Below are 17,155 nucleotides of genomic sequence, written 5' to 3' on the forward strand. Positions count from 1 at the left end.
GGGAAGGGGGGGGGGCGTCAGCCGACCCCATCAGAGGCCATCGATCAGTGGTGTTTGTCCAGGAAGTGGGTGATCAGGATCAATAAACATCTGAGGAGGTCTTGAAGGGGCGACCGAGCTGAGGAGGTCCTTCCTGTTTGCGGGGGCGTGGCGGCGGTGACGTCACGCTGACGTCGCCAGTCCCGTGATCGGGAGCGGCGGCCGCGTCCCCGCCACACCTGGTCCACCTGAGGACGGAGGTCTGGACTCGTCCGGATGCAGCGGATTAACATGCGGTCCGGACTCGCCCTCCTGCGGACCCGGACCGGGACCGGGACCGGGATCTCCGGGCGCCGCCCCGAACCGGGCCAGCCCCGCCGCTGGCTGGCGTCGGCCGGCCGGGACGCCCCGCCGCCCGGACTGGCCCACCGGGATATGTACCGGCTGTCGGTCTCCGACCCGGACCGGTTCTGGGCCGCCGCCGCCGACCGGCTCCGGTGGATCCGACCGTTCCGGCGGGTCCAGGACTGCGAGCTCCGCGCCGGGAAGATCGGCTGGTTCCTGGGCGGGAAGATCAACGTGTCCGGTGAGACCGCCGCGCCGCACCGGGGCGAAGTCCTCGCCTCCGGTGGACTTTGGTCCTTTACCATAGGTTACGGTGACTATTGATCCGTTACTATCCTTCCTGATCGATCGAATCGATTTGGCCATCGGAAGGGTTCGATCGGGCTTCCGTCCGCCCGCGCGCCTATTCCATAATATCCCCATACTGTTCCAATGGTGGAGCGTATGGACGCCCGTTGCCATGGGCAACAGTCGCGGTCCGGACCTTCTCCTCGCGTCAGGCGCGCTTCTCCCGACCGGAAGCGAAGGCGTCCCGCACACCTGCGCGCACGCATACCGCCTGTGACGTCACCGCCTGTGACGTAATGACCCTTCATCCGAGACCAGCGGGTGGCGGGACCTTCCCGCGCTCCAACCCCATGTCTGTCATCATCATGTAATAACTCCACCTTGGGGGAGGATGGACGGGATGCGCCCGTTACCATGGTAACCCCCGCCCTGGAAGTGACCGTGCACGTCTCTCCGTCAGTGAACTGCCTGGACGTGCACGTGGAGAAGCACCCGGACCGCGTGGCCCTGATCTGGGAGCGGGACGAACCCGGCACGGAGGTGAAGGTCACCTACAGGTAGGCCCGGGTCCCGCTGGCTCCTCCTCGGCCACGTGCACGTCCTCGTCCACGTGCACGTCCACCCGTCCCCTGTCCGAGCGTCCCTCTGTCCGTCTGATCTCCAGGGAGCTGCTGGAGTCCACCTGCCGCCTGGCCAACGTGCTCAAGACCTACGGCGTGCAGAAGGGCGACAGGGTGGCCATTTACATGCCGGCCTCCCCGATGGCGGTGGCGGCCATGTTGGCGTGCGCCCGTATCGGCGCGGTGCACACGGTGGTGTTCGCCGGGTTCTCCTCCGAGGCCCTGGCCGGGAGGATCCAGGACGGTGAGTGTTTCCCAGACACCTCAGCTCTACCTGCAGGGACTTCCTGTCCCTAGATGGACTTCCTGTCCCACGGCTGACCCGCAACCTCCAAGGACGAGTGTGTTTTGGAAACACACACACACAAAACAAAGGACAGGGAGCAAAACATCTCACTGCTCTCCTGGATTTACTGTGTGTGTGTGTGTGTGTGTGTAGCCCAGTGTAAAGCCGTGGTCACCTGTAACCAGTCGGTGCGAGGAGGTCGCGTGTTGGACCTGAAGGCGACGGTGGATGCAGCGGTGAAGATCTGTCCCAGCGTCCAACACGTCTTCGTGTCCCAGAGGACGGAGACGCCGCTCGCCGTCGGAAAGCTGGACGTCCAGCTGGAGGAGGTGATCAATGCACCTGATCAAGCACACACACACACTTTCAACCTGTGAACCAGAGGAATGATTGCTCATCCATGGATGATAATCTGTGTGTGTGTGTGTGTGTGTGTGTGTGTGTGTCCTGCAGGCCATGTCCTCTCAGCCCCCCCTCTGCCCCCCGGAGCCCCTGGACAGTGAGGATCTTCTCTTCCTCCTCTACACCTCAGGAAGCACCGGGAAACCCAAAGGCATCGTTCACACACAGGCGGGATACCTGCTGTACGCCGCCCTCACACACCAGGTACACACACACACACACACACACACACACACATGTGCTGGTTGTGTGGAGCCGTGGGTTTCGGCGGGTTCTTCTTCGGTTCTTCTCATTGGTCCGGTTGAGTGGTGGCGGCGGGGCTGTGGAGGAGGACCTGCGCCGGCTTCTGGACGTCCTGCTGGACGCTTGGACGAGCAGCTGGCCTCACAGAAGCTGCTTTGTTCCTCATCCACACAAACAAACCAGACCATAATCTGCTTTATCACATATCTGGCAACTCCAGGGTTATTATGGCCTGTTTGTGTCCAATTATCTCTCTCACACACACAGACACACAGACACACACACACACACAGACAGATGTTTCTACATGTCAATCAGAGAAAAGCTAATTTAAAGCTTTCTGGGAGATTTGGCTGCCAAATCAGCCCCCCCCCCCCCCCACACACACACACACACACACACACACTGGTGTGTTTGTTCCCTCGGTGTCCTCATTAGAACAATGAGGTGATTCAGCTTCAGCCGTCAGAGAAGCTGCAGTGTCCGAGGCTCGGCCGGGTCCTGATGGGAGTCCCGGTCTGAAGGCCATGGAGAACGTGGAGAAGAACCTCACAACTCCTTGATCATAATCCTCCCGTCCAAGAGGCGGTGCTGTCGCTATGGCGACCGTACAGTCGCGAAGGTGACCCGGCGGCGGGTCTTCCGGTCGGAGGTCCTCCCGTCCGTCCAGCCGCCGGCAGCAGATGTTTCTGTGTTCCAGTACGTGTTCGACCATCAGGACGGAGACGTGTTCGGCTGCGTGGCCGACGTGGGCTGGATCACGGGCCACAGCTACGTGGTCTACGGGCCGCTGTGCAACGGGGCCACCAGCCTGCTGTTCGAGAGCACGCCCCTGTACCCCGACCCAGGTCAGACACCAGCTCCCGTCCTCCTCCCCTCCACTCATGAAGCTCCTCTCCGGTCCTCCTCCGGACCTCCTCCTAACGGATCTTCTCCGTCCGAGTCCGAACCGCCTCGGTGTGTCTTTATCTCCAGAACATGGAACGTGTTTCGTCCTCGATCTTCTCCGCCCTCCTCGCTCCCAAAGAAGAACCTCCCTGTCTTCACCTCTGCTTCCTCCAGCTCCTCCTCCCTTCTTCTTCTCCTCAGTGTCTCCACGGACGCCGTGGCTGCTCCACCTCCACCTTCTCCCCCTTTCCTTCCATTCCTCCGGCCTGCAGACCTCCGGCCCCCCCCCGGCTCCTCGCCGCCCCGCCTCGGTCCCCGTCCTTCTCACGCTTCTTCATCCAGCCCCAAACACACCGAGCTCCGGTCGCTCCTCAGCCGGAGACACCTGGTCACTCATTGACCGGGTTGACGAGGTCGCCGCCTCTTTATCTCCTTATCTTTATTGCCGCGTTTCCTCCGGGCCGTGATTGGCCGCCGCGCCTCCTCGACCCTGACCCCGTCCGGCGGACGAACCTTTGACCCGACCCCGGCTCTCCTCCAGGACGATACTGGGAGATGGTCCAACGCCTGAGGATCTCTCAGTTCTACGGGGCGCCCACGGCCCTGAGGCTGCTGCTCAAGTACGAGGACGCCTGGGTGACCAGATATGACCGGTCTTCTCTCAGGACGCTGGGATCAGGTTAGCTCGCAGCCAGCGGAGAAGTTAGCTAGCGGCTCATAAACTGCAAGACAGTTCACTGGGTGACGGTAGGCTAGCAGGCAGTTACCTAGGAGACAGTTAGCAAGTAGGCGGTTAGCTAGGGGGCAGTTAGCAGGAGGTTAGCTAGGGACAATTAGCAGGCAGTTAGCCAGGGGACAGTTAGCAAACAGGCAGACAGCTAGGTGACAGTGAGCAGGAGATTAGCTAGGGAACAGTTAGCAAGGGGACAGTTAGCATACAAGCAGTTAGCTAGGGGACAGTTAGCAAACAGGCAGGTAGCTAGGGGACAGTGAGCCGGAGGTTAGCTAGGGGACAGTTAGCAAGCAGACAGTTAGCTAGGGTACAGTTAGCTAACAGCTGGGTGGTCTGATTGAATAGTTCATAGACCAACAAAATAACCATCACTGACTTCACCAAGTCAATGATGCTAATGTAGCACTCATGAATAGGACAGGTTTAAGCTAGCTGTGTGTGTGTGTGTGTGTGTGTGTGAGCAGTGGGCGAGCCCATCAACCACGAGGCCTGGCACTGGTTCCACTCCGTGGTGGGAGAAGGTCGCTGTCCCGTGGTGGACACCTGGTGGCAGACAGGTGGGACCTCCGTTCTTCACGCTCCTCCCTCTCCTGGGGTTTGGACCCCCGGTGGCTGATCTCCGTCCTCCCCTCCTCTTCCCCCAGAGACCGGAGGCATCTGCATCGCTCCCCGTCCCTCGGAGGAAGGAGCCCCCATCCTGCCCACCATGGCCATGAGGCCCTTCTTCGGCATCCGGCCCGTCCTCATGGGGGAGAAGGTGATGTCGCCGATGATGTCACAGCTGCTCCTGGACTCAAAGCTAAGCTACGCTAGCAGTCCAGAAGAAGCTCCGATGAGCATCTCCAGAGTTTGTGACCCTGACCCAACTGTGTGTGTGTGTGTGTCTGTGTGTGTGTGTGTGTCCAGGCGGAGCCTCTGATTGGCCCGTGTGTGAGCGGGGCTTTGTGCGTGGCCCAGCCGTGGCCCGGAATGGCCCGCAGCATCTACGGCGACCACCAGAGGTTCGTGGACGCCTACTTCAAGCCCTTCCCCGGTCAGTGAGAAGCAGCGCGTCACGCCGCCGTCTCCGGCGTCGCCGCCGTCATTGACCCGCCTCTCCTCCAGGTTACTACTTCACCGGGGACGGCGCCACCCGCAATGAGGACGGCTTCTACCAGATCACCGGCCGCATGGACGACGTCATCAACGTGAGCGGACACCGTCTGGGGACGGCCGAGATCGAGGACGCCCTGGTCAGGCTCTTGTTGTCGCACGCGTCGCTCCGCCCGGCTTCACGCCGGCCGCGTCTGTGCTGATCCCTGCGTGTCCCTGCGTGTGCTCTGCAGGACCAACACCCCGCCGTCCCCGAGAGCGCCGTCATCGGGGTCCCTCACCGCATCAAGGGAGAAGGTCCGACAGACATCTGGGCCCGAGGCCTGCCGGATTAAATGGCCGACATCTTTGTCCTTCATGGCCACGACTTAACGCACGAATGATCTCTGATCATAAAGGACATGTGTGTGTGTGTGTGTGTGTGTGTGTGTGTGTGTGTGTCTCCAGTGCCTTTTGCCTTTGTGGTGTTGAAGGATGAAGTGGAGGACTCCCCTGCCGTCCTCCAGCAGCTCAGAGACACGGTCGCCACCAAGATCGCCAAGTACGCCGTCCCCGAGGACTTCGTGGTGAGGAGCGGCTCAGAAGGTTCCTCAGACTCTCCGGGGAACTTTCTTGTCTAGAAATGAGAGAAAGTCACTCGGCTCAAAAAAGAGGAGCCGCGGGGACGAACTCCAATGTGATTGGCTCCCGGCCGAGAGTGAATGCGATTGGCCGCCGGCTCCGGCTGAATCCCATCGGTTGTCTGCCCTCAGGTGGTCAAACGGCTGCCGAAGACTCGGTCGGGGAAGATCCTGCGTCGGATCCTGAGGAAGGTGGTCATGGAGACCCCCGGGGACCTGGGCGACGTCTCCACGCTGGACGACCCGTCCGTTGTCACGGAGATCCTGGAGGCCTGCGAGATGAGGCGGGGGCGCAAGGAGAAGTAGGCGAGGTCAGAGGTCAGAGGTCGTCCCGTCCCTGCCTGGAGGGCCCACAGGAGCCCGGAGGGGGAGATGCTGATGACTGTCGGCACCGGGAGGAGAACAGAACTACACTCTCCATGGAAGGGACTACAAGTGGGCGTGACAGAGAGGAGACGCCGCCTCCTTGTGGGCGGGGTCAGGGGCCTCCTGCACGGGAAGGGCCCCGCCTCTTGGAGCTCCTCAGGACCTCCTTGGGACCTCTTCAGGACCTCTTTGGGACCTCCTGAGGACCTCCCTGGGACCCGGCGGGAGGTGGAGCCCTCAAAGATCCACGGCAAACCGGTCGGACAAAGCTGAGACATAATCGTCACGGAGGCAATTCATCAGTGTGAGAAAAGTAGGAAAAACTAATCTGCCAGTTATTGACCACCTCTACCACCAGGAGGAGATATCACTTATTGATCAGGTATCAGTCACTGATTTTTTAACATCTACTGATAGTTCTTAATCATTGCAATAAACCTGCAGCAATGAGAAGACAGCTTGGATTGAGGCTCTTGGATTCTCTCACACACACACACACACACACACACACACACACACACACGTAAACACCTGGTTATCACCTCCTCACAGCAGGAGGTCCCCGGCTCCAGCCCGACGGGGCGGTGGCTCTCAGGGTTCCCCAGGTTCTCCATTCTCCTCGGGTTCATTGCAGACTGAATGGTCCGTAGGTGCGACTGACAGGGCGAATGATGGGATGTTTGGGTTAACCATAACTATAACCATAACCATAACCCCCCCTCCTGCGAGCAGGTAGAACCTGAGGTTTCTGCTGAGCTTCAACATTGAAAGGTTTCCCGCCACAGCCACATCCTCTTCCGCACCAGCAGATACAAAGGCTGCAGGACATCCGTGTCTCTGATATGCAAACACAGCAAACTCTGCAAACACAGCTGAGTGTCAAAGTGCAGCTTTGTTGTTGTTGTTGTTGGAGAGACACATTTGCTGCGTGTGCGCGCTCTCGTTGTTGCTGTGCCCGGAACCGGAGCGGAGGCCGAGGCTGCTGCGTGTGTGAGTGTGTGTGTGTGTGTTTGTGTGTGTGTGTGTGTGTGTGAGTGTGTGTGAGTGTGTGTGTGTGTGTGTGTGTGTGTGTGTGTGTGTGTGTGTGTGTGAGCTCCCCCAGCTCCTCCCGGAGCCGCCGCTCCCAGCCCGGGCAGCGCGGAGGCGACCGGAGCCGAGCTCAGCATGAATGAGGCGGCGGGGCTCCGCTTCCGGCGGCAGCACCGGGCGCAGGTCATCACCGACGAGCTGCCGGAGCATCTTCACAAGGGGTCCGGGTAAGAAACCGAGCCGGGACCGAACGCTGCGGCCGGCGGACCGGGGGGCCGAGCCGGGACCGCCGCCGTAACGGCGTTCACGTTTCCAGCTCTGCCGTCGAGACGACCCGCTGGCAGCGCAGGAACCGGATCAACCGCCCAGAGAATTCGGAACCGGAACCAGCCGCTAGCAGCTGCTCGCTTGTTCGTAGCGGCTGTTAGCGGCTAGCAGCGGCTCCGAGCTGTTAGCCGTTAGCCGGTAGCCTGTTTACTGGCCGCTGCCCCTCAGGAGGAGGAGGGGGAGGAGGGATGAAGGGGGGGGTGAAGGGGGAGGGAGAGGAGCTGGTAGGTGCGGTCGGAGGTGGAGCGGGTCTCCAGACCGGCTCCCAGCCTGCAGGTCTCTGCTGACCCCCCTCAGTGTGTTTGTGATGAGGATCTGACCGGCCCTTTCCCGCGCCGCCCCCATGTCACTTCCTGTCCCAGGACCTACAGCGGCAAGGTGTTCCAGGTGACGCTGATCTCCTTGGGGGGCTTCCTGCTCCTTCCTCTCCTCCTCATCGTGCTCGTCCTGGAGTCTCCCATCCAGCCGGAGGCCTTCAGGTGTGTGTGGGCCGCCGCCTCCGGCGAGCCAGTTCCCCGTCGTCCAAAAGAATCGTCCCAAAGATCTAAACCACGTCCCCCCGCAGCCTGAAGGAGCCCCCCCCCATGACGGGCTGCTGGGAGCCCAACCTGAAGCTGCGAGCGGCGCAAAGGCTGTTCGAGAACCAGCTGCTCGGACCCGAGTCGCTGGCCAACATCGGAGGTCAGTCCCCGCGCCGAGCCCCGGACGCCATAAGGCGCCGCCGTGTCCTCGCTCATTCTGACGTTAAGTCTGCACGCGTTGACGTGAGTTGCCGTCGTCAGCTCCCAGACCGTCCGTCTCTACCTTTGTCCGAGCGTTGAATGTGAGCGTCGGCGCGGGAGGAGAGCGACCCCGAGCTCCTGGACCCGCTGAAGGCCTCGCTCCTCCGCAGAACCACAACCTCTGCTCTCTGTCTGCCAGACACACTGTTCTCGGGCACGGCGGACGGCCGGGTGGTGAAGCTGACCCGTCGCAGGATCCACACCGTGACCCGCCTCGGGAGACCCCCCTGCGGTGAGTGGCCCCAGTCTGGGGTCGGGTCCGAGGTCGGGTCCGGACCGTACGCCCGCCGCAATCAGAGCCGGCGCGGCGCGGCGCTCCGCTCCGACCCGGCTGCATCGACAGCGGCACGATGGCTGCCGCCGTCATTTGGGTTTAACCTTCTCCAGGTAGATGTTGCAGATTTGCGACAGCCAAATATCAGATTTTTCCTGCAACTACAACTTAATTTGAGCCTGAGAGGGTTAATAACATCTTAGAATTTGCTGTATTTCTACTTCTCATATTTGTGAAGCGTTCCATCCAGGACTTCCTGCGCAGACAGGAAGTTGACCTTCAACCTGATTGGTGTTTCTTCATCTTTGTCAACCGCCAGTCCACTGTTTCCCCACACACTGGGCTGTGTGTGTGTGTGTGTGTGTTTGTGTGTCTGTCTGTGTGGGTGTGTGTGTGTCTGTTCGGGTGCACACGTTTTTGTTTTTTTTTTGTGTGTGTGTGGGCGTTTGTGTGTGTGTGTGTGTGCGGGCGTTTGTGTGTGTGTGTGTGTGCGTGCGGGTGTGTGTGTGTGTGGGCGTTTGTGTGTGTGCGTGTTTGTGTGTGTGTGTGTGTGCGGGTGTTTGTGTGTGTGTGTGTGTGTGTGGCTGTTTGTGTGTGCGTGCATGTGTGCGTATGCGTGTGTGTGTGCGGGCATTTGTGTGCGCGTGTGCGTGCGTGCGTGTGTGTGTGTGTGTGTGTGTGTGTGTGTGTGTGTGTGTGTGTGTGTAAGGAACAGGAAGCCTGACCTTGAGGGCTGTGATGTTGCTTTGAAGCAGCAGAAAAGGAGTCTCAGGACTGCTGTCTGCTGCCGATGATTTTATAAATAATCTTAATGTTATTTATAAGTGTGGCCTGGTTGGTCTCTAGAAATGTCCTGAATGTTCTTGGAGTCTTAAAGTCAGATCACAGCGTCCCACGTCTTAGCGTTAGCGGGTGCTATCTTCTGTTAGCTCGGTTAGCGGCCGCAGCGAGGGCCGGCACGCGTCAGTTCTCCTGACCTTTGACCTCTGGCCGTGGGCTCGCAGGGTCCAGAGAGGAGGAGCCCACCTGCGGGAGGCCCCTGGGGATCCGGGCCGGACCCAACGGGACCCTGTTTGTGGCCGACGCCTACCTGGGCCTGTTTGAGGTGGACCCCGCCACCGGTGAGCCTCGCGCCCTTTGACCTTTGACCTTCGACGGTCGGGTCTGCAGTCACATCACGGGCTCAGATAGGAAGCAGACGGCGGGACCTCGGCGCGCTCCGGCCTCCTCGGTGTCCGATGTGGACGACAAACTCTTCCTGTTCTTCTGTACCTCAGAAGGTAACGATTCTTCTGTCGCCATGGTGACGTGCCTCTACAGGTGAGTGGACCCGTCTGGTGGCGGGGGGGCAGCGGGTGGGCGGCAGGAAGTTGTCCTTCATCAACGACCTGGCCGTGACCCGGGACGGCAGGAAGATCTACTTCACCGACTCCAGCAGCCGCTGGCAGCGCAGGGACTACCTGAACCTCATCATGGAGGCCACCGCGGACGGACGGTACTTCAGCAGGACCACACCGGGACCCGGACTGACTCGGATCACATTAGAACCTGGAACCAGGTGGACCTAGAACAGATAAGGACCCGGACCTGAACCCTAACGGACCTGGTTGACTGACCTAAGCCTCTTCTTCAGCACTCAGGAAACATGTGCTCCTTTCCGTCAGCATTGTGTGTGTGTGTGTGTGTGTGTGTGTGTGTGTGTGTGTGTTTGTGTGTGTGTGTGTCTGCAGGGTGCTGGAGTTCGACATCCAGACCAAAGAGCTGAGCGTTGTCATGGAGAACCTCCGCTTCCCCAACGGCATCCAGCTGCTGCCGGACGAGGAGTCGGTGCTGGTGGCCGAGACCACCATGGCCCGCATCCGCCGGTACACACACACACACACACACACACACACACGGGAGGAAACCGCCATGGTGACAACAGACCACTTCTAGCCATGGAAAATGCAAATTTGCTTTGTTCCCATGGAAACCCTGTGCCTTGTGTGTGTGTGTGTGTGTGTGTGTGTGTGTGTGTGTGTGTGTGTGCAGGGTGCACGTGGCCGGCCTGAACAAAGGCGGGATGGACACGTTTGCGGACAACCTGCCCGGTTTCCCTGACAACGTGCGCCCCAGCCGCTCGGGGGGTTACTGGGTGTCCATGGCGGCGGTGCGTCCCAACCCCGGCTTCTCGGTGCTGGACTTCCTGTCCCAGCGGCCGTGGCTGAAGAAGCTCATCTTCAAGGTTGGCTTTCCCCGGCGCCGGCGGCCGCCATTACGTGCGGCATGTTCTGACGGCGCGTGTGCTCCGCCCCCCAGCTCTTCAGCCAGGACGTCCTGATGAAGTTCGTCCCGCGCTACAGCCTGGTGGCCGAGCTGCACGACGGCGGCGTCTGCTCGCGCAGCTTCCACGACCCCGGCGGCGCCGTGGCGGCGTACGTCAGCGAGGCCCACGAGCACGCCGGCAGCCTGTACCTGGGCTCCTTCCGCTCGCCTTACGTGGCCAAGCTGGACCTGCAGGACGTTGAGTGAGGGGAGGCGGACGGAGCTCCGCCTTCGACGGTTCCGCTACATTTCACAGCTTCCTGCCCCCGACAGCAAGGCCCGAAGAGTCGTTGCTTTATTTTCCTCTCCGTCGGCTGTCTCCGCGGCGACCGGGACTTTTAAAATAAAAGTGTACGGCAACCCTGGCCCTGAATAAAAACCTGGGAGATAAATGGAAGAAGCGACGGCTACCTTCAGGTTCCACCCCAGATCTTTATTTACATCTGGAGAAAACATCTAATCGCTTTTACAGTCGAAGAAGAAAATCAATTAACCCTCTTGAGCCGGAGGTGGACGGCGGAGACCTCGTTGTGCAAAGCCAAATAAACACCCGCTGCTTTCCAGCCGTCGGCTTCTTCTTCCACCCCGTCCTCTACAGCCGACAAACAAACAGGAAGCTTGGTGGCGGGCGGGGGGGCGAGGGGGGCTCAGGCGCGGCGCCGCTCAGATGTCACTTGTCGGCGTCCCCAGGTTTGCAGAGGAAGTCCAGCGTCTTGAGGCGTTTCCACGGAATCAGCCACACGTCAGCGTGACACGGGAACGTCTGGACACAGGCAGGAAGGTGTTGAAGGTGATTAGCTCCTAGCATAGCCTTCCATGACGGAACGCAACACCTTCAATATCAGTCACGGTTAAACTAAGTGAACCGTGTGCTGGTTAGCACCGTTAGCATTTTGATAGCCTTGGCAGTCAGCATCAATGCTACCACCAAGCGTAGCTCGCAGTGCACACACAGGAAGCTTCTCAGAACCCCCTTTTCATCATAAAGGCCAGTGAGAAGAGGACGGAGCAGGTGTCGAGGTCAAAGGTCAGACTGACCTCCTGCAGGGGCCCCGGCGGCTGGAGGTCACACTCTTTCAGGTTGTGGTTTCCTGGTTTCCTGCAGATGGTCCTGGAGATGTCGAAGTCCACCATGTACAGGAGGCCCTTCACCACCTGCGGCAGCGAGACGTCAGCGGCCATGCTATGCTAACACGTTCCCGGCCGCCGCTCTGGATGCTACGTTAACACTCCGACCAGGGCGTGAGCCGTTGGAGGGCGGCTGACCTTTGACCCCTGCGGCCTGACGTACCTGTGCCCACGCCCGCCGCACGGCGGAGGGCTTGAACAGGAAAGCGTCGTTTGATTGGTTGTTGAAGGCGACGGTGGCGTCGAGGACGGCGTGCAGGACGGCGGCGTCGTCGAGGCTGATGTTGCGTGGGGCCCCGGGCATGTGGGCGCCATGACGACTACCCGCTGCCGCCAGAGCCTCTGGAGAAGAAACAGGAAGCGTGAAATTTGAGAAAACTGAACTGAAAAAGGCTTCTTCATCAAAAGACAGAGAGAAAGGTTATATTTGCTAAGCAGAGCACTTCCTGTTTCCTGCCGCTGCCGAGTCTTACCGAAGGCGAGGAAGAGCAGCAGCAGCAGCAGCATCGCCGTCTCCAACCTCCTCTGCTGCTTCCTGCCGTGGTCAGACGCCCTCCGCTCTCCACTTCCTGTGACGACCCATCATGCACTGCAGCCCCGACAGCCTTGATGGCCACCAGCTGATCAGAGGGTGTGTGTGTGTGTGTGTGTGTGTGTGTGTGTGTGTGTGTGTGTGTGGGGAGGGGTTCAGGTAGGGAAGGACTTCCCCTCTATAACCCTTCCCCCTAAAATCTGAGGTACCTTTGAGGGGACACTGTCTGTTTCCATAGCGACAGCTACCCCAAAATGAACACTGGCGTCGTCACGGTTGCCACGGTAACTAAGCGGGCCAGTTTTCTGCCTCCCGCCCCAAAATAATGGCATCTGATGTGCGGTGCTGTTCCGCCGGCGGCCAGCAGGGGGCGCCAGAGAGCCTGCGGCCCTCGGCACAATCACACGCGCTCATCCTCGCGTCCGTCCCGTGGATCGAACCGATCGATACCTCGGATATCGATCAGACACGGCCGCCCATTCAAAGTCGGATGTTCGAGTACTTTTGAAAGGCGCGAGCGCTGTTTCCTGCGGCGGATCAATACCGGATGTGCGGGATCAGCCGCGCTTAGGGACCACGTGAGCGGGGCGCTGACGTCACGGCACGGATGTTCCACCCGACGCGAAGACGCGCCACTTCGTCCGAGGAAAAAAACAACAGCGAAGCCTCGAGGAGTCTGGGGGGGCGGGAGGGGGGGGTGATCAGGCTCGGGGATCGATCACCGAAAAACTATCGATCGAGTCGACTTCTCAGAGGCGAAACTTATTGATCGACGCCTTATTGATTGTCATCCAGCTGCGAGCCGGAGGACCAGCCCATGACGTCACCGGCAAAAGCAACGTCTGACACGAACAGTGATCGATCCCAGGGGATTCGGGTCGATCACCCGAAAGATCGATACCGATCGGAACACGATTCGATACACGGACGCGGTCGGTCCTGGGAAATCGCTCAGAGTGAGACCTCTGTCTCTGCGCATCTCCGGGTCTCGTAGTAACGGAGTAACGGGCACCTGCAGGAACACACCGGAGCACCGACACACACGCACACACACACACACACACACACACACACACACACAGACACACTGGAGCACCGACACACACACCGGAGCACCGACACACAAACACACACACACACACACACACACACCGGTACACCGACACACACACACACACACCGGTACACCGACACACACACACACACACACACACACACACACACACACAGAAGCAGCTATCGACACACCGACCGGCGAACGCACGCCCTCCCGGACTCCCGCCCGCCGCCTCCTCCGTCATCAATCAATCGATACCGAGATCGATCGGCTGCCATGGCGGCCGCGGCGGGTCCGAGGCGGCGCGTGTCCTGCGGCGATGACGTCAGCCTGTGAGGGTTCCGAGCCCACGCGCGCGACCGGATCGATCCTTTATCAGGTGAACGCGCCCGATTCGTTGTGATCATTGTGATCGAAGCCTCTCTCGTGAGGTCGATCTGCTCCTGTCGATCGATCATCGATCAGCTAGCAGATTATCGATCAGCTGTCGGCCGACTTTCCGATCGATTGCTTCAATTTGGAAGAAAAAGTCATGATTTCATGGATCTGTGTTTGGACCAAACCCAGTCCTGCCTGCTTCTGGAGGACTCGGGGATCTGGAGATCATCTGCAGATCTTCTCATGAGCTTCTGATGATCTGCAGATCTTCTCATGATCTTCTGATGATCTCCAGATGGTCTGTAGATCTTCTGATGATCTTCTGATGTTGTCCAGATAATCTTCAGGTGATCTGCAGATCTTCTCATGAGCTTCTGATGATCTGCAGATCTTCTGATGATGTCCAGATGGTCTGTAGATCTTCTGATGATCTTCTGATGATCTCCAGATGGTCTGTACATCTTCTGATGACCTTCTGATGATCTCCAGATGGTCTGTAGATCTTCTGATGATCTTCTGATGATGTCCAGATGCTCTTCAGATGATCTGCAGATCTTCTCATGATCTTCTGATGATGTTCAGATGGTCTCCAGATCTTCTGATGATCTTCTGATGATCTCCAGATGGTCTGTAGATCTTCTGATGATCTTCTGATGATCTCCAGATGCTCTTCAGGTGATCTGCAGATCTTCAGATGGTCTGTAGATCTTCTGATGATGTCCAGATGCTCCTCAGATGATCGAATGATGTGCAGAGGACCTCCTCTGGTTCTGGGCAGGTAGAGAAGTTGTGTTAGCTCGCCGTCTGACGAGCTCCTCCCGCAGGCGCGGCGGCCATGCTGCCGGCGTCCATCCAGATCAGCGGCGAGCAGCTGTCCGCCGCCGAGGTCCAGGACATCAGCGAGAGCCTGAAGGGCGACGGCGTGCGTCTGCTGTCGGTGCGCGGCTGCCAGCTGAGCGACCGCGACTTTGTGCGCGTGTGCGCGGGCGTGGGAGGTGCGCGCTCGCTGGCCCAGCTCAACCTCAGCCTCGGCGTGGTGCGCGGCGCCGGACGCACGCGCCGGCTGGCCGACGCCCTGGGCGCCAACCGCTCCCTGCACAGCCTCTTGTGAGTAGCCGCCGGACGCAGCAGCTTCCCGCGCCGCCGCCCGCTAACGCCGCGTCCCCGCAGTCTCCATGGCAACCCCCTGCTGGACGCCGGCCTGGTGACCCTGAACGCGGCGCTGTCCACCCACCCGGCGCTGGTGAGCCTGGACCTGGGCGACTGCGCCCTCGGCGACACGGCGCTCGCCATCGTCTGCGGCCTGCTGCCCCCGGACGGCGCCAAGTCAGGTGACCGTGGCGACCGCGGCGTCACTTTCGGGCGGCGGGGGCGGCGGCCTCACCATTAATGTGTGTGTGTGTGTGTGTGTGTGCGCAGGTCTCAGAGAGCTAACGCTAAGCGCTAACCCGTCCATCAGCTCCCGGGGCTGGGCCCGCCTCTCGGTGGCGGCGGCTCACAGCTCGCAGCTCCGCGTCCTCAACCTGGACTACAACCCGCTGGGTGACGCCATCACACCTGCACCCGCCTCCTCGGCCTCCGTCCGCGCCCCCGCCCTCGGCCGCGTGCTGATTGGCCGTGCCTGTGTCCGCAGGTGACTGCGTCGCCGGGATGCTGGCGGTCGCCGTGGCGTCCAGCAGAACCCTGGAGGTCCTGGACCTGGAGGGGACGGGCCTCACCAACCAGTCGGCGCAGGTGAGCCGACCTCCGAGGGCCGGGTGGTGCCGGGCGTCTCCGGGCGGGTTCTGAAGGGGCCGCGTTCTCCCGGTGCAGGTCTTCCTGGACATGGTGGAGAACTACCCCACCAGCCTGCGGGTCCTGGTCCTGTCCGAGAACGACGTGTGTCCGGAGCTGCAGCGGCAGATCGGCGACCTGCTTTCCGAGGGCGAGGACGAGGACGACAGGGAGGCTCCGCCCCTCCGGCCCGGCCCCGCCTCCGCCGGGACCCCGCGGCCAATCGGGAACAAGTACCTGCCTCTCAGAGACAAGTGCCACCCTCCCGCCTGGGTCCCTCACAGCAGCAAGGGGTAACCGCGCCTGGCCCCGCCCCCTCCCCTGGCCCCGCCCCCTCCAGACCCCCGTCCTCCTCCCCGTCTTCTCCTGTGGTTCTTGTGAGTCCAGCTCGCCGTCCGAGGGTCTCCCGGTTCCCCGGAACGCCGATCTCCGTTTCCCTTTCCGGACGGCCGGGGTGAACTTTGACCTCCTCCCGCCCGGCTCGCCTGGGTTTCTGTCGGCGGGCCGGTCCCCGGAGAAGGTCGGTCACATGGTTTAGCGGCGGCCGTGTCCGACCCGGGGGCGGGGCTAAGAGACTCGCGCGTGTCGTACGTCATCGCGTCCACGAAGGCGCCCGATCGGCCCTCGAGCTAAGCTAAGCTAACACGGTATTCCACCGGCCGATGTGCCAGAGCTAAGCACGTCGCAGTGAAACCAAAGCACTGGTGGATTGGCGTTAGCGGTTAGCTCAGCGACCACGGCTATGTCTCGTGAGCCCCGGATTAGCACACCAGCTAGGCTTCGGATGTTGAAAAAAACCCAAAACGTGGTCTGCCGAAGAACTTCTGAAAGTTTGGATGTTCGCTCTCTTCTGGTAGGATCACATCCTCTTAGCTTAGCTTAGCTTAGCATATCAGACACAGAGTAAAGCGCCGCGGACGTGGACGCGGCAGGCTCGCCGGGGAGGGTCCGTCCTCGCCTCCGAGCTGAAGAAGAGGTCCTGCTGATGTTTCCGCCCCCGGCGATGAGCTGAGCTCGGTGAGAGCGGCAGAAGAAACGAAGCACCGCCGTGAACATGTGAAAATACACATCTTTAATGTATCATGTCATTATAAAGTTATCACCCAATGCTAACCACACGCCGTTTCCTGTTTCCACCCGCCTGCTTCCTGTCTGTCTCCTCCCTGACCTCCTCAGTGAGACCTGACCTTCTCACTGCCGTCGGCTCCTGGTACTTTCAGGCCTCCTCCTCTTCTTGTCGTCCGCTGTTGCCATGGCAGCGGCGGACGTCCGGGGACCACGTGTTCCTCTGACCTGCAGACTGCGGCCCCGGAGGGTCTTTCTGACGTCAGGCCGAGGTGAGAGCTGGTTGGCCGAGACCGACATGTGACGCAGCCGCTTCCCGCCCGCCTGGTCCGCCGGTCGCCGCCCACACGCTCGCCCGGCGGCCAATCGCTGTTCAGCGCCTGTTGAATGTACACCCATACGTGGTCTTTGTGGGCGTGTCCTCCTGGGAGCCCAGGGCCAATCATCTGCTCCGGGTGGAGCCGTGCAGCCTCTCGGAGCTCCTCCCCTCGAGCAGATTCTTGGGGTTCACCTCGGGGGACCCTCGGCCCCCCAGACTATCTCCGGATTCTAATAAAGCCTTTCCTGAGATGTTCTCTGCCGTGGCCTGTTTGTTCAGGTGGTCTCCCCGTGACCTTTGACCCCCCTCCCCGCCCCCTCCGGTC

The 17,155-nt window shown here is 60.4% G+C and overlaps 4 protein-coding genes across 7 annotated transcripts; 3 read left to right on the top strand and 1 right to left on the bottom strand.

The window, feature by feature from the left end:
• The first annotated feature begins 146 nt into the window (after positions 1-146).
• On the top strand, positions 147-6,319 carry LOC147236941 (acetyl-coenzyme A synthetase 2-like, mitochondrial). Its single transcript, XM_086175899.1, has 14 exons — positions 147-565; positions 1,073-1,169; positions 1,277-1,476; positions 1,672-1,847; positions 1,972-2,124; positions 2,864-3,011; positions 3,593-3,730; positions 4,249-4,341; positions 4,429-4,541; positions 4,691-4,817; positions 4,889-5,016; positions 5,110-5,173; positions 5,324-5,442; positions 5,629-6,319. Exons 1-14 carry the CDS (start codon positions 256-258, stop codon positions 5,800-5,802), a joined length of 2,040 nt encoding a protein of 679 aa, XP_086032025.1. The 5' UTR covers positions 147-255; the 3' UTR covers positions 5,803-6,319.
• Positions 6,320-6,701: 382 nt separating this feature from the next.
• Positions 6,702-11,141, top strand: apmap (adipocyte plasma membrane associated protein). The gene is made up of 9 exons (XM_086175912.1): positions 6,702-7,118; positions 7,581-7,697; positions 7,784-7,899; positions 8,140-8,232; positions 9,279-9,395; positions 9,595-9,769; positions 10,005-10,139; positions 10,306-10,498; positions 10,573-11,141. Exons 1-9 carry the CDS (start codon positions 7,027-7,029, stop codon positions 10,783-10,785), a joined length of 1,251 nt encoding a protein of 416 aa, XP_086032038.1. The 5' UTR covers positions 6,702-7,026; the 3' UTR covers positions 10,786-11,141.
• Positions 10,991-12,354, bottom strand: cst7 (cystatin f). The gene is made up of 4 exons (XM_086175944.1): positions 12,180-12,354; positions 11,870-12,048; positions 11,617-11,733; positions 10,991-11,341 (listed from the first exon to the last, which is right to left on the bottom strand). Exons 1-4 carry the CDS (start codon positions 12,211-12,213, stop codon positions 11,249-11,251), a joined length of 423 nt encoding a protein of 140 aa, XP_086032070.1. The 5' UTR covers positions 12,214-12,354; the 3' UTR covers positions 10,991-11,248.
• Positions 12,355-12,980: 626 nt separating this feature from the next.
• Positions 12,981-17,081, top strand: lrrc73 (leucine rich repeat containing 73). Of its 4 annotated transcripts, none has more exons than XM_086175964.1 (7): positions 12,981-13,674; positions 14,452-14,780; positions 14,844-15,004; positions 15,093-15,215; positions 15,307-15,407; positions 15,486-15,739; positions 16,623-17,081. In XM_086175964.1, the coding sequence occupies exons 2-7, from the start codon at positions 14,509-14,511 to the stop codon at positions 16,630-16,632; spliced, it is 921 nt and encodes a 306-aa protein (XP_086032090.1). In that variant the 5' UTR covers positions 12,981-13,674; positions 14,452-14,508; the 3' UTR covers positions 16,633-17,081. The 4 variants fall into 4 exon arrangements, 3 of the variants coding, with proteins under 3 accessions (XP_086032090.1, XP_086032082.1, XP_086032098.1); XR_015108956.1 differs by having other exon boundaries at positions 12,982-13,674; positions 14,498-14,780; positions 15,486-16,463; XM_086175956.1 differs by having other exon boundaries at positions 12,982-13,674; positions 14,498-14,780.
• The last annotated feature ends 74 nt before the right edge of the window (positions 17,082-17,155 follow it).

Source organism: Fistularia commersonii, chromosome 2 (assembly GCF_037954325.1).
Source record: "Fistularia commersonii isolate RoL2024-O1a breed Wild chromosome 2, RoL_Fcom_v1.0, whole genome shotgun sequence".
In the NCBI taxonomy this organism is placed as follows: Eukaryota; Metazoa; Chordata; class Actinopteri; order Syngnathiformes; family Fistulariidae; genus Fistularia; species Fistularia commersonii.